At 38.2% G+C, this 14722-nt stretch overlaps 1 protein-coding gene across 2 annotated transcripts in view; it reads left to right on the top strand.

Moving 5' to 3' along the window:
- Window positions 1-13879, top strand: part of SPG11 (SPG11 vesicle trafficking associated, spatacsin) — a 37868-nt gene extending 23989 nt beyond the window's left edge. For both annotated transcript variants that reach the window (XM_064517798.1, XM_026108037.2), the window contains exons 28-40: window positions 1109-1271; window positions 1683-1897; window positions 2244-2988; window positions 3869-4011; window positions 5520-5718; window positions 6752-6889; window positions 8601-8734; window positions 9479-9586; window positions 10174-10342; window positions 11208-11296; window positions 11849-12004; window positions 12897-13048; window positions 13469-13879. In XM_064517798.1, the coding sequence (XP_064373868.1) occupies window positions 1109-1271; window positions 1683-1897; window positions 2244-2988; window positions 3869-4011; window positions 5520-5718; window positions 6752-6889; window positions 8601-8734; window positions 9479-9586; window positions 10174-10342; window positions 11208-11296; window positions 11849-12004; window positions 12897-13048; window positions 13469-13649 (2592 nt within the window). In that variant the 3' untranslated portion in view covers window positions 13650-13879. The remainder of the gene's footprint in view (window positions 1-1108; window positions 1272-1682; window positions 1898-2243; window positions 2989-3868; window positions 4012-5519; window positions 5719-6751; window positions 6890-8600; window positions 8735-9478; window positions 9587-10173; window positions 10343-11207; window positions 11297-11848; window positions 12005-12896; window positions 13049-13468) is intronic.
- Window positions 13880-14722: the final 843 nt, after the last annotated feature.

Raw genomic sequence — 14722 nt, 5'->3', positions numbered from 1 at the left:
TAATGTCATATATGAAAATAATTAGAAAGGGTAAGCTTAGAATAGTCTGGGAGCTAATTTGTGAAGTGACTGGTTTCAGCAGATTCTTTTTATTGCTGGCAATTGATGGAAAAATGTTTTTGACCATTTTACCCACGTTGCATTTTTTAAATAATTTTGTTTTAAGTTGATACGGGCAGACTGAAATACATTTTGTCCACCTTGTGTGAGCAGCTCACTTTATGAGGGGTGTCATTAACTCAAGCAGGACCACTGGTGGTAAATTGAATTACTTGTGGTGAGTAAATTTGGGTATTCCCTGTTCTGCATTGACTAGAGCAAATGAATATTGTGCTGATAAACCTGTGGCTTACAGAGACTATCTATTCAAGACAGACAACTGTTCTTGAATATGTTTGGGAGTTTCTGAAAGGAGCTTTGATACCACTTTAGTTTTGGCAGTTGTCAGAAACTGCAGACTTTATTTTGAAAACGACTCGGTGAACTGAATTACAGTTATGCAGTCCAATTAAAACACTGATTCAGCAGTTGATTTTAACAGGACTGAAGTTGTTCCCTGCTGTGTTCCTTGTTTGTCACATGCAGATATTTTCACAAATTATTTTGGTTCTTTCCGTCACCGTTTTCTAATTCCCTGAACGTGTTAGTAACTAACATTCCATGTCATTAGTGGTTGGTTGTTTTTCTTCCTGCAATTCAAGCTCAGGCTAGATCAGTTTCCCTATGTGCCCTTTGACATACATAATGGATATGCTTATAAAGTATACAGCTATATGACAAGAGCTATTAATCTAACAATTTATTTTACTACCCATTTCCGATCCTTCTTGTGTCTTTCATCTGCTCCATGGTTATCAGGGGTAATTGGTGGTTAACCTGTCATAAAATCTACTACTTTCAGATCAAAGGCAAACACATACTTCAGTGATGGATCGGTGCCCCCTTGGGGAGGCCGTTCGTTTGTTAGAGAAGTTATGTTTGGTACACTTCTGATTTCCAGCGTGATTTCACCAAAATGGATAGAAATGAATCTTTATATTTGCTGCAGAATATGCTTGCAAAAAAACCCCACCCTTCCAGACCTTTAAAAATCTTTTCATATACACAGCTTAAAACTGCAGATGAACTAACACCTTCACAATTACCTGTGCAATGGTTGGAGTCGCAGGCATTGTTTCTTCTTGAATTGATGATGCAGCAGTGTAGAACGGAATATGAATTAGGAAAAATCTTACAGCTGTTTGCTGCAGCAAATGATCTTCTACTTGACGGTAAATACCACATCCTCTACTATATGATCTTACTGCTTTAACCTAATAATCACATACGGTGTTTTTGGAGCAATTAAAAGTGTTTACTTTAAGTCTATTCAGAGTATTTTATTCATGTGTAGGAATTTATGTAAAAAGAATTGGTCCTTACAGTAAATTGCAGTGGGGAAAACGTAATTGCATGTAATTTTATTTGGGAGAACAATTAAGTGCAAGTGTATATTGTTAAGGAATGCACAGGCAATCTACAGAAATTTTAGTTATAGGTTTAGAATATATTTGCAGTCCTGTGAAAGCTTTAGAATGTTAAATCTGCACTTCTCTGGCCAGGTTGCATGCTGAAATAAATAACAGAATTTCCTTGGGTTTAAAAACCAACTGCCTTTAATTGTTTATACTCTTTTAAAATAGGCCCTTATGTGAAGAAACTGTGTGCACTCAGTGAGACCCTGCAGGATTCATCCATATCAATTAATCGCGCCATCCTAACCAGTTACAATACAGAGACATTTCAGAATGAGTGCAGATCAATTCTAGAGCAGCTGCAAGAGAAAGGAATGTTCTCACTGGCTCGGAAGGTAGCAGAATTAGCGGAATTGCCCGTGGACAATGTAGTTACCCAGGAGGTACAGTATAGTTAAATAATGATACTTAATATTGCTATTGTTGGCGGTATTAAGAACGTTACTTCTCAGCCTTTTCAAAAAAAATTCTTCTTCAAATGACTATTTGAAATGCAAATACAACAAACAAGTTGGCTGCAAGTGCTGTGCTCAAAAGAACAGCGGAGCTCTCTTTATTCTTATGCAATTTTTATTTGGTAAACAACCAGGGGTTTTTTGGTGAGAAAAGCAGATGTATTTGTTACATATTGGGACACTTAATCTGAATTCATTTTTAAATATTCAGGCCATTCAGTGTGATTTTTCCTTTTTAAAGTATTGTTGTTTAAACCTTCTATGAATTTTGCAGGTTCTAAGAGATCTGAGTCTGTTAAGAAACACTGGACAGTGGCATCAAAACCAGACAAGAATTGAATTCTGGGAAAAATGTAATGACAGCTTCATGAAGAATTCAATCTCCAGCAAAGCTGCATCTGATTTCTTTTTGAATCAGGCAGACACAGTATTTGAATCTTCAGCTCCTGACAAGATAAACACCATTACGGAGAAACATCTGTTGCTTACCCTAGCTGGCCATTGGCTAGCTGAGAATGACTCAGTGTCACTGGATAAATTAGAAGAAATAGAGAAGCAGATCTGGATTTGTCGCATCACACAACAAACTTTATCCACCTATGCAGGGTCAGGCAAATCAAGCTTTTCTTGCCGTGTTTTAGAGAACGGGGATCTTACCTTTGATAACTTAGCTAAGGAGTTTTCTTTTTCAAAGCTGCCTGCTCTGAACACACCAAAATACTTAAAGCTGGAGGGCCTTGCATTCAGAGAATCTCAGCAGACCCTGACTAAGGATGAGGAGGAATCGCTCAAGTTTCTAATCGGACGCCTTCTTGATGAAGGAAGTGTGCATGAAGCCAGCCGAGTTTGTCACTATTTCCAATTCTACAACAGAGATGTTTCACTGGTGTTGCACTGCAGAGCTCTGGCCTCAGGGGAGGCTGATCTAGACAAATTAGACACAGATATTCAGACTCTCCTTGTAGCAAGAGAGAAGACAGATGAGAACAGCGCATCTCAGCCAAGCAGAATCCCAAGCAGTAAGTAATGCTAACCAGCTCAGCCACTTGACAGGTAATACCCCTGTCAGGGTTCCACTGGCTTCTTGCTCTTTTGTCACAGTGTTATTTTGCCGGAAATCTCTGCAGGAGATAGGGTCTTCCTGACAGCAGGTTACTTACTTGGTTCATAAATCCTCTGTTGAAAGGAATTTGAAGCTTTGTAATAGACATTGATTGTATGTGCTTCAAGCAGAGTGTTTCTGTATACAATTTTGTAATCTCTTAAACATTCACTTTTTGTAGATCACAATTCAGTTCAGATAAAGTAGCATTGTATAGTTCTGTAATTATCTATGACCCTGCTTTTGGAATACACACTATAGTAAATCTTGAATGTCTTTCTGGAGCTGAAACACAGGAATATTTTAATTAATGTATTTCTCTGGGCTCTTGGTACATTATAATGGTTTTAGTCTTTCTTCTTCATAGTAAGGCTGAAACTGATAGACAGTGTTTGTACATAAAGTACTGTGTGCATATTTATAAAGTCTGAATAAGAAGCTGTCAGCTAGAAAATTACTTTCTAAAATTAACAGGTATGAAGCTTAATAGAAATAGAATAGAATAAATGAAGTCTAAGCCATCAGGAAGACTACTGAACACATATACTTGCTCTCCTGTACTTAGGAATTTTACATCTAAATATTTATTATGAATATTTTGGAACATTTGTATTCTGTTACGTTGTTTACACCCTAAAACTTCACAAAAAAATTCACAGCTACCATGAGTTCAATTTTCAAGGATTGAGAAACTATTATATATTTGCTACGGGTCTGTGGCATCTTCCTTCGGGTATAAGGCCTAGTATTATTATCTGTCTTTATGAGAAAGGAATTTGTTGTATTTTTGTTTCCAGCATCAAGCTTAGAAGACTGGACACACATTGTGGCTCCTTCTCCAGATGATCATGTTGTTGTCAGTCTGAAGGCTCTCATAGATGAATGCGTCCATGGAAGAAACTACTGTAGACAGGTTCTCTGCTTATATGAGCTTTCTAAGGTGTGTATTTAATAACATTACTGGAGAAACAGTAGTGGTTTGTATCAAGCTGTGCTGCAGAGGTTTGTGGAGGAAAGGATAGAGAGTGTTGACTAAAGTGTTTACCAGCTGACTGAAAAAAGCTTAGGAGGGAGAAATTACCAAGCCTTTGCGTGGGTTAATGGCCAGGTGCATCCTAGGCATTAAGTGTTGAAATGAACTCAACTCTTCGACTCTTCCCTAACCCTTCACCTTATTCCACTAAGCCAGATTACGGCCTCTTTAATGCGTCTCTTTAATGCACCTCTTTAATGCACCTTTTTTATAATCTTTCAAGAATATGTTGCTCATCCAGTACCTTGCTTTAGGCCTTTGTTCTGAGATGCCTTCATACTTACCAGTGATCCAGAAGAGATCGCAGCTGCAGTAGGAGTTATAGCACAGGAGTGCCCTGCCGACTCTGCACTGTGGCAGCTCTTTACCCAAAGGCTGCTCAGAGCAGTGGCTAGTAAGTCCCCAGAGGTTTGGCCCAGACAGCAATGGGAGAAGTAGCAGACTGTCTTTCTTGCTGCCTCTGCTCCACAGCCTTTGTGCTTGCCTGCAGCCCAGTTCTGCTGTTTCGCCAGAAGATGCTGCCGCACACTTCCTTCAGGGTACAGAATCCCTTTGTATGGTACTTGGCCCATAGTTTTGGAATGTTGTGTTTGTTTCTGTGAATAAAACCAGCAATGTGTGCTGAAAATATTAGTGTCACCTACTTTGCAGAGGTTCTTAGGTTTTTCTACAGTGTTTTTCAGGTTTTGAATGTCAGAGTGAATGCTTTAGGTTTGAGCTAGGGAAGAATTAGTCATGTGAATGGCTTGTTTTCTTCTTGCACTGCCCCTAGACGACTACTCTGAAGCTGGATGGTCCATACTTTTGAATTAATAGATTACTGAGTCTGTAATTGTGTTTGTGTTACATTTTTTCAGTTTAATTGGTAAGTTTGTAATGTTGTAATATGTTATAGCAGACTAGCTGTGGACCATTTTCAGAGCCTTGCCAGTTCCCCTTCCAAATATAGCAAATGCAAAAATTAGGATATCTTTTGCACTGAGAGTCTGTGATATGTAGAGAGGAGGAAAAGTAAGCTGATAAGTGAAACTGTCATGTAATAAAACACAGTTCTTGGCTTGGGAGGAAATACAGATTCCCCTCTTGCTTTTAGCTATATTAAGTGTTAAGGTTAATATTTAGTTTGGGAAGGCATCTCTGTCCAGGACAACAGCTCAGTGAGTGTTCACCTTCAAATAGTAAGTATTTAGGTGCCGTCTTGAGCTGGAGACCGTTAATACTGAAGATAAACAGATGAAGGCACTGTTAACTGGTGTAAGGACAGGTTATATTTACCTTTTTTTTAAATGAGTTTTATCTGTTTCTCCTCCACTCCCCTCTTCCATCATCAGTAAGATGATGTACTGCTAGTCAGTATATTCTGTCAATGAAATTGTAACTGTGTAGCTTCATCTGAATGTGCATATGTTTCTTAGGAACTGAACTGCTCCTACAGTGAAATGTCAGCCCATGACCCTGAAAAAGTGCTTCGAGCAATTCTGTCATCCCACCAGCCAGACAGATGCAAGAAAGCTCAGGCATTCATCACCACACAGGGTCTCCAGCCTGAAACCGTGGCAGAGCTGGCGGCTGAAGAAATCATGCAGGAATTGTTGGTGTCTTCAGAAGGGAAAGGTAGTAAAGAAGCCTGATCTTACATTTAAGCTTTTTAGTTTGTAAGTATGATGTTTGTGTATCTGAAAAACAGTCCTTGCTCTCAAGATATTTGAGCACTAATTATTGTAGCTAATATTTGAGCAGCATTGTAAAGCCTTATACAAACATTTATTTTTACTTGCTTATTTTGTGTACAGCGTGGTATTGCAATAATTAAGGCTTATTTTTTTATGGATGTAAATTTAATGGTATAAAAGAAGTGTTGTTTTGGTTTTTTAATCGTGATCTTTTCAACCCCACATCATCTGACTTGGAAAGACTCCTGTTAACTTCTTTGTAAAAAGCATGGCCCAAAGATTTTCCTTTTTCTTTCATTGTGAAGTGAGAGATGTTCTTCAAAACAGTAAGAATTTATCTTGAGGGCTTTTGTGATTGAGTAACTTTGACTGTGCTGCAACAATAACAACAAAGTTCCCTGTGAAACAAAGAGGCCCAGGGTTGAGATTGGTGAGACCAGGTGTGCTGTTGTCTGCTCCCCCTCACTTGCAGCATTGCACTCTTGCTGCTCACCTCACATCAGTTGACTTGCATTAGCTCAGATGGTTTGTTGCACGTCCTTCGGAAGATTCAACTTACTACCCCAGCAGAAAGAAGAATTTTCTCTCGAGTTAGTGACTCAGATTGGCTCATGGAAGAGTGTGAGTATCAGAGCCACTGCAAGGGATGGGTTAGAATTGTGCAGTATAAGGGAGAGGAAACAGCTCTTCTTTTCAGCAGCCTCAACCTATTGAATTTGTGAAATCATAACCCTAGTTATGGTAACGATACAGTTGTTCAATAGGATTGCACTGAATTGAATTGGCAAGAAGTAGTATCTGATTCTCAAATTAAAGCGGTAAGATCAAAAGTGTCTTTGGAATGATTTTAGTTTAAGTCCTAGGTCAGTCTCCAGACTGAGGTTATAATGTTTTCATTTTTTTTCTGTTAATGTAGCTAACCTCTCCTGAACAACTAGCACTTGTGACATAGCGCTCTCTCTGTGTGCACACAGGACAAAAACAGGTTTCGAACCCTGCAGTTGAGAGTCAGGCATTCCTGCAGCTGGCTAAGCTGTGCAAGGATCATACATTGGTTGGCATGAAATTATTGGATAAAATCTCTTCTGTGCCATGTGGGGAACTATCATGCAGTAAGTAAATGGCAAATAATACTTGGTGCATCTAGTGCGTTACTAATGGTGATATAACATGGTTTAAAATCACATAACGAAGAATGAAAACAGTGCTGAGGAAGCATCTATTACTGATCTCAAAGTTGATGATTAAACTAATAGATCTGAATATATGCACAAGAAATGGACATATTGTTTAAGAGCTAGATTAGTTTACTTTTCATACAAAATACAGATTTTTTTTGTGCTAATAGCTGGAAAATACAATCAGTGAGTTACCTGAACTTCTATAGTTACATGTTACAAAAGGAGAATGCTGTGGCTTTCTTCATATTAACCACAGTTAGAAATTGCTTTCTTTATCCATTTGTTAAATTAACTTTCTAAGTCTTTTGTTTCCAAAGTCCCTTGTATACTTTGTAGCTTTATATATCATGGAGATGTAAATAGGTTTACAAAATGCAGCCAAAGTACTTTTGGTACCTCATCAGGAGTGCCAAAATGAGATACTTTACTTACTTATTTAGATTGGTTTTTCAAAAGCTTTATTATGGGAAATTTAACTCTGAGGATATGATTTTATTATGAATTGTCTCCTGGATACTAACAAAAGGAGAACTGGAGAACTTTCCACACTGTTTTATCCAGAGTGGTAAGAAAGAGCATCATCTAAAACACCTTCCTCAGGAATGAAAACATGGCCTGAATTAGGTTGAAACCATTCCATTAAAATCCAGCTGTAATACTGGAAATTTGAAAACTTCTGTGAGAAAACAAATAATTAAAAATACCATTTCATGTTCCATGTAGTCTTTTATGTCCCTGACAGATTTGCCCTGTTGTCAGCACAGGGACAAGCAAGGAGACAACTTTTCCCCTTATTTTGTTCTGTTATGTACTACAGTGTGAAATGGATACTAGTATTTTCATGTATGGCTTACTAAAAGTTAGGAGAAGAAACTCAGAAGAAAGTATGTTGGGAAGTAACAGGTTGTGTTGGGATACTATACCTCTCTTTGAAGTCTATGTGTTATCATACAATATTTCTCCACATAGAGGTATAATCAGTTTATTTCAAAATCTGTTGTATAGCTTTGTGAATTTTGGCATATTCTTTTCAAAATCTGCATTTTTAAGTAAGTTGTGTACCAGTTCATATACTACTTTTTTTTATTAAGTGAATTGTGTGGTGCTGAGAGTATGATCTGGGACTCCACTATGTCACAATTGCTTTGCAATATTAGATCAGGCCTTTCACAAAAAATGGAATATTCAATAATTTTTTGTTTTAAGTAATTTATTTAGTGTATGGAATTTATGAATGTTTTTTCAAACCCATATGTGGAACTTGTGGCCTTCCTTTCTCAAATGGGGAACTGACTGGTAGTAGTGGGGTGCTGATATACCATACATTTGTCCATCAGCCTTTGGTGAAAGGGGTTGCAAATTCTGTGTGTTGAATAAAATAACAGTTCAGAAAATGATCCAAAAAAACACCAGACTTTCCCACAGATTGAGAAGTCAGATGGAGTACGCACTGTTACAGAAGCTGTTACTTCTTATAATTCCATAGGACATAACTATAAAAGCTCAACTTTGTAATCCAATTCTGCTTTTAGCTTGAGAGATTTTATATCCTCTGCAGAGATGGGATCAGTTTTGGAGAGAGATGTAATAATTAACTTCCTCAGCTTATTAACTGAAACACCTGAGTTCTTGTATTCTTCAGTTACAGAATTGCTGATTTTGGCCCATAATTGCTTTAGTTTGACTTGCCATATGGAAGGAATCACCAGAGTCCTGCAGGCAGCACGGCTTCTCACAGATGAACATTTGGCACCTAATGAAGAGTATGGACTTGTGGTATGTGTCTTTGGCCCTATGTGTATTTATCCAGATGCCGTATGAACATTTCCGTGTACGTGTTAGCAAATACTGATGATCCTGAGCCAGTGCAGGGGGAGTAAGATGTGTGACAGAGTAGAATACAGTATTTCACCTCTAATTCACTGGTCTTGTGCTGCCTGTCTCTAGAAGCTAAAGGTGGGCGTTTAGTCTGATGTTCACGGGTGCTGATTGACAGATTTTTATATTGTAGAGGCTATTAGAAGGCTTTTCTGGAAAAACAGAGGTGGAGATAGTGGAATGCTGAAGTGGGAAGAGTGTAGTAGGTTAGAATGGAGATTTCAAAGTAATTCAACCACCAGTGAAATGTGGTGGTTTGTAATACCATGCTGTCATCCATCTTTTAGTCCTGCCTAGAAAGGACTCCTCGAGCCTGAGACATGCCCAATATATTGATGTCATTGCAAGAAGGAATGTTTTGAGGGGCCTAGAAAGTCCACTGCATATTTATATTTGGTAAAAATGATGTCGTTTTACATCACAATGAAAAAGATGCAGTAGGTTCATTTCAAAATAGTCTCCTTGGCTTTTAGAGTGTGTCTGCCTAATGCAGCCCAACTAACTGCGCCGCACAGCTGTATCAGCTGGCACAGCACTGCGTTGCCTTGTTCCAGCTTCCCCCTAACAAGGTAGTGACTGTCTTGTGAGAGAGGACTTTTCTCCTTTACTTTACGCTTCATACTCACACTGTTGTTTCCACAGGTTCGTCTTCTAACCGGAATCGGCCGATACAATGAAATGACCTACATATTTGAATTGCTGCATGAGAAACACTACTTTGAAGTGCTCATGAGAAAGAAATTAGACCCAGTAGGTGGAGGGTGCTAGGGGAGAGAAACTTTCAGAGAATTGTGTCTCTACATCAGAAACTGGTATTTTGGAGATTTTAATTACTGGAGTGTAGGAAGTGTTATTCTAGTTTTATAGCAATCAATTCATTCTGGATTTTGTTCTGCTTTTAGTTGAACATGTTTGTTATAATGCAGTTCAGTGCTGCAATGAGAACAGTACTGAAAGATTAAGCTCTGGAATGGCACTTGTAGTTTTCATGGCCTGTTTTGGTTCTACTTCCAGTTACTGTTTAATGGGTTTTTAAAAATTATAAAATAGCAAATACTTAAAACTTTCTTGTCACAAAAATAATTTAATTTTGATATTTTTATGTAAATTAATAATGCATAGCTACTGGATTTTCTTATCTGACATAATGTAGTTCCCAGCTATATCGCCAAGTGTAATACTCCCACTATATTTTAAAATAATGTGAAGAAACCTCAAGTAGTGTAATAATCACATTTTGGAAAATTGTACCAGAATAGATTTGCCTGTGAGCAGTAAAATATGAATAAAAAATAGGCTCTTCAAATCTTTAATCTGATATTCTTTCTTCTGACCAGAGTGGGACACTGAAGACAGCTCTACTAGACTACATCAAGCGTTGCCGCCCAGGAGACAGCGAAAAGCACAACATGATAGCCCTTTGCTTCAGCATGTGTCGAGAAATAGGGGAGAATCATGAGGCTGCTGCTTGTATACAGCTTAAGCTCATTGAATCTCAGCCATGGGGTGAGTGGGAACTACAAAAACAAGAAATACAAGGTCATTTGTGCTTTCTTTTCTTTTAGTACATCAGTTTGCTGCTGTGCTGTTGTCAGCACAGCACTACTGACTTCTGAAGAGTGAAATTATCCTTTAATGTTGCACGTGCTATTATTGTTTAAGGAGGAAGATGTGATGGGTAAATGCAGTTTTGATTGACTATGTTGTGGTCCTGGTAACATCCATTACACTTCCACTGGCTGGAAGGAAGGAGTGGTCCTATTTGCTGGGCTTGGAGTATTCTCGTACTCTGGTATTTTTTGAAGAGTTGAGATTTTTGGTTCTTACCGTGCTGAAATGTTCTTGTAGTACCATGCATGGGAGAAGGTAAGGACACATGCATGTTTTCCTCACTTCAGGAGGACGTGATACAGTTTTCAAAGCTTTTTTTTTGTGTGTATTTTTTGTAAGATGCTCGTTAACAGCTGAACTTAGTTCTGTACAGCTCTAAAGACTGCACACTGAAGTCTCACTGTGAAACAATGAACTTGCTGTAAAGGCAGCTAAAATAGAAACTATGCCAAATGCTTTTCTGAACTTAGCTGATAATAGTCAGTGCTAGTATCTACTACAAATGAATGATTTGGAATTCTTTTCAGTTCTTCAGTACTCAGTTAAGGTTCTTGCAATAGCTTTGGTCTATAAAAGAACAAGTATCACTGCTTCTTCTCCCTTGGTCAGAGCTCTTTTTATACAAGAAACCTGTTTAGTCTCTTGCTGCTTTCTGAAACAATAGTAGCTACAGACAGTGCAAGGAAGTATTTTTATAGCTTATTTAGTCACCTGTATAAATAATCATTTATTTGAATTAGTGGGTTTTTTTGTTTTTCAGAGGAGTCTCTTCAAGATGTGGCAAATTTAAAGAAACTGCTGATGAAAGCTCTGACTCTCTTTATTGATGCAGCAGAAAGTTATTCTAAGGTAAAATGAGATAGAAAGTATGACTTCTGTATAGCATTGAGAGCACATAAAGACTGAACTGAACTGGGAGAACAAACAAAGTTGCTCTAAGGAGGTTGTGCAGAATCCAGGCCCAGTTGAAACTGAGCAAAAGAATCTCTTGTGCTCTTGCAATTCAGCAGTATCCCAGCAGTCTCAATAACACTGCTGTATCAGAGAGCTCTCTGTACACTGTTCCCTGTTCAGACTTTAACATTTAGGATTACATTTAGGTTCCCTAATCTTGGAGAGGAGTGATCATGAGCTTAAATGCTTTACTCCAAAGGCAAGCAAGAACAGAACAGTATAAACACTGTTTAGAAACTAGCCTGATGATGATGAAAGTATTTGTGGTGAGTGAAGCTTCATATTAAACTAATGCAGTATGATCAATGGTAGAACTTGCAGCCATCTAAAAGATGAAATACGAGACAACTTTGAAGTCTTTAGTGCTGCTCTCAGGAATATTTATTGCTTTCTTACAGAAACATGCTTCAGAAACTTGGATTTGTCTCTGTTTGATTTATTAAATAGGACTCCTGTGTCCGCCAGGCCTTGCGCTGCAAGCGACTAACAAAGCTGATAACCCTCCAGCTGCATTTTCTGAACACCAGTCAACGTACTATGCTGATTAACCTGAATAGACCCAACTTGATGGATTGCATCATGTCCTTGCCTCGATTCTATCAGGTAGAATAAGAGGATGCTGTAGTCATGCTTTTCGGAGGATGGTTGTTTTAAACAACGGGTACCTAAGCACTCTGCTCCTGTGAGCATAGTGCACAGCCCTTCCATGTAGTCACAAAGTCAACGACTGTGATCCCATCATATTGCTACAGTTGGAGATGTAGGCTCAGTCCTGGACTGATGGTTTTAGCCGTCCTTGTTGGCTTGCTGCATTGTGCAGCCAGGACTTCAGCTGTCCAAGGGCTCTCATGCTGCTCTGAATCTACACTACCCCTGCCTTGTGTAATTTACATTGGCATCTTCAGTTAGTAAACCTGGAAAGAAATAAAAATGGCTTTATAGAGAGCAAATTACCCCCCCCCCCCCGGCTTTGACATCCTAGTGGCAGTATCTTTAACATGATGTTCGCATCTCATTAATTCTGTAGACTGTTGGTTTTTCGGCTTGTGTGGCGGCCACCCCTCCCCTCCTGTTTCTTCAGGGTATATATATATATATATGTATATATATATATATATATATGTATAAAATATATATATAATTTTTTTTTTCTTGAAATAAGGTGAGGAACTGCCACTTTGTTATTTGTTTATATGCACTCCTGTTGCATATAATCTTCCTTGCACCTCCTTTAAGCAGTTGGGATCTATAAGAGTAGGCAAAGATTTCCAGTGTTGTAAGGTGAGGCTTGTGTAGACCTTCACATTGTTTAGGGGTTAGGGAAAATTATTTGCGTATTCTGTTACGGTTGTATTCCTCTGTAATACGACTGCTCTCAGTAACAGCACAGGTAGATGGGCCAAAGAGAAGACCTAGAATATTTTAACTGAGGAATATTTCTGTGCAAGAATAAACTCTTCCTGTTCAGTAATGCCAGCATCTGTTCTCCCTGTAGGCTGCTATTGTGGCTGAGGCTTACGACTTTGTTCCAGATTGGGCTGAAGTTCTGTATCAACAAGTGATCACCAAGGGAGACTTCAATTACTTAGAAGAATTTAAACAACAAAGACTACTCAAGCCCAGCATATTTGAGGAGGTTGCTAAGAAGTGAGTAGTTTTGTAGTCAAACAGGGACATTTCTTTTCTACAGGTGACTTCAGAGGAGCAAGCCGCATGTTTAAAAGCATGTAAATCTTTTTAGTGCTACTAAAACCTTTGCTGTGATAAGGCCTAGTATATATAGGAAGCTGAGGTCTATGCTCAGTTTCTTTTTATGTACGTTGTGGAAATAGCATTAGGTCTGTCATTTTTTTTGAGTGGGATAAATAGGGTGCCTTAAGGCTGCTAGTGAGATCAAAAATTTATTTTTTAATGAATCAGAACAAACTAAATAGCTAGGAGAATCAAATGTGTATGTTGAACACAACCCTTTTTTAAGAAATAGAGGTTAGTTCTTGCACCAGGATCATCTTATCATTGTCTGTGGAGCCTTTCTCCTATTTCATTTTTATATAAAATTCTTTTCAGAGTTAAACACCACCCACCTACTGATGCTGCTCTGAAAAATCTGAAGAAATTGCTTACTTACTGTGAAGACATCTACACATACTACAGACTGGCTTATGATAACAAGTTCTATGATGTGGTAAATATGCTTCTGAAGGATGCACAGACTGGCTGTTGTCTTAATGATATGTTAGCAAACTAGGCTCCAACCTCCCTGAAGCAGAGACTGGCTCTGACAAGAACTAGTGCCACAGCTTGCATGGTTAGTGCTGATTCTTTAACAGATGTTTTATCTACTACCTGCTTACAATGATATGCTGCTATGTGAAAGTTACTATAGAAGACTGGTGGTGGTTGTAAGTATTTAAGATGCTGAGACTGTGTTAACCTAAAGTTGTGTTTTGTATAATAAATCCTACTGTTTACAAAATACTTGACTAAGACTGGCACAGTTAGTGGTGGATCTGAAGAGATCCAGCAGCCCTTTAAACAAGGGGTGTGGTTGATGGATTTCCATAGGAATTGTATCCAAATGAGCAAAAATTAAGGCTGAAGTAGAATTTGCAGAACATCCAGTAGATTGACAGTGAAGTACCAGGAGGAGAATTAGGCTTCCATGAAAATCTTAGATATATGGTAAGATATTCCATTCTTTTTATATTCCAGTTTCATTAGCTTATGTTTTTGTCTTCTAATTTATTGATAAAGTGAAATAGTCTGTACAGATCTAAACAGCATATATTTAATTATTTGCTACTGTCTTAGAGCAAAAAAGAAAAAAAAAGCAAGCACAAGATTAGATTCTATGGTTATGAAACTTTAACTCCTTGTTTAGAAACTCCTACTGGGCAGACAGGAATTTAGTTTGTATTGATGCCCTGTCCTGAGCTAGTAACCATAGTATTCCGCCTCTAAGATGTTTTGGCAAGTTTACAAGATTGAGTCTGGCATAACTGGGGAAGATGATGACACTTGAATACTGTTTCAGACAGAAATCCAGGTTCACCCTTGATTGTGCATTGTCCCCAAAATAAATACAGTCTGAAGAGCTTCCCACCAATCCAAAAAAGTGACCTTCTGCCCAAACCTACAGCTGATTGTAGCATGCAAACAGCTTTTAAGTAAAACTGGTTACCTTGAGCAATGATACAGTATTATCTCTAGATGTTATCCTAGCTACAGTAGTTGTATTTTTAAGGAGCAAAAAGATACTTACTTGGTCTTATATCTTACCAGCTCCTTTTGAGCGCTGAAAATTTTCATGCTAGCAACTCT

The sequence above is a fragment of the Dromaius novaehollandiae genome, chromosome 10 (genome assembly GCF_036370855.1).
Source record: "Dromaius novaehollandiae isolate bDroNov1 chromosome 10, bDroNov1.hap1, whole genome shotgun sequence".
NCBI classification, from domain to species: Eukaryota; Metazoa; Chordata; class Aves; order Casuariiformes; family Dromaiidae; genus Dromaius; species Dromaius novaehollandiae.
Note: the sequence above shows the minus strand (reverse complement) of the source record. Positions and strands in the feature narration are given on the sequence as shown.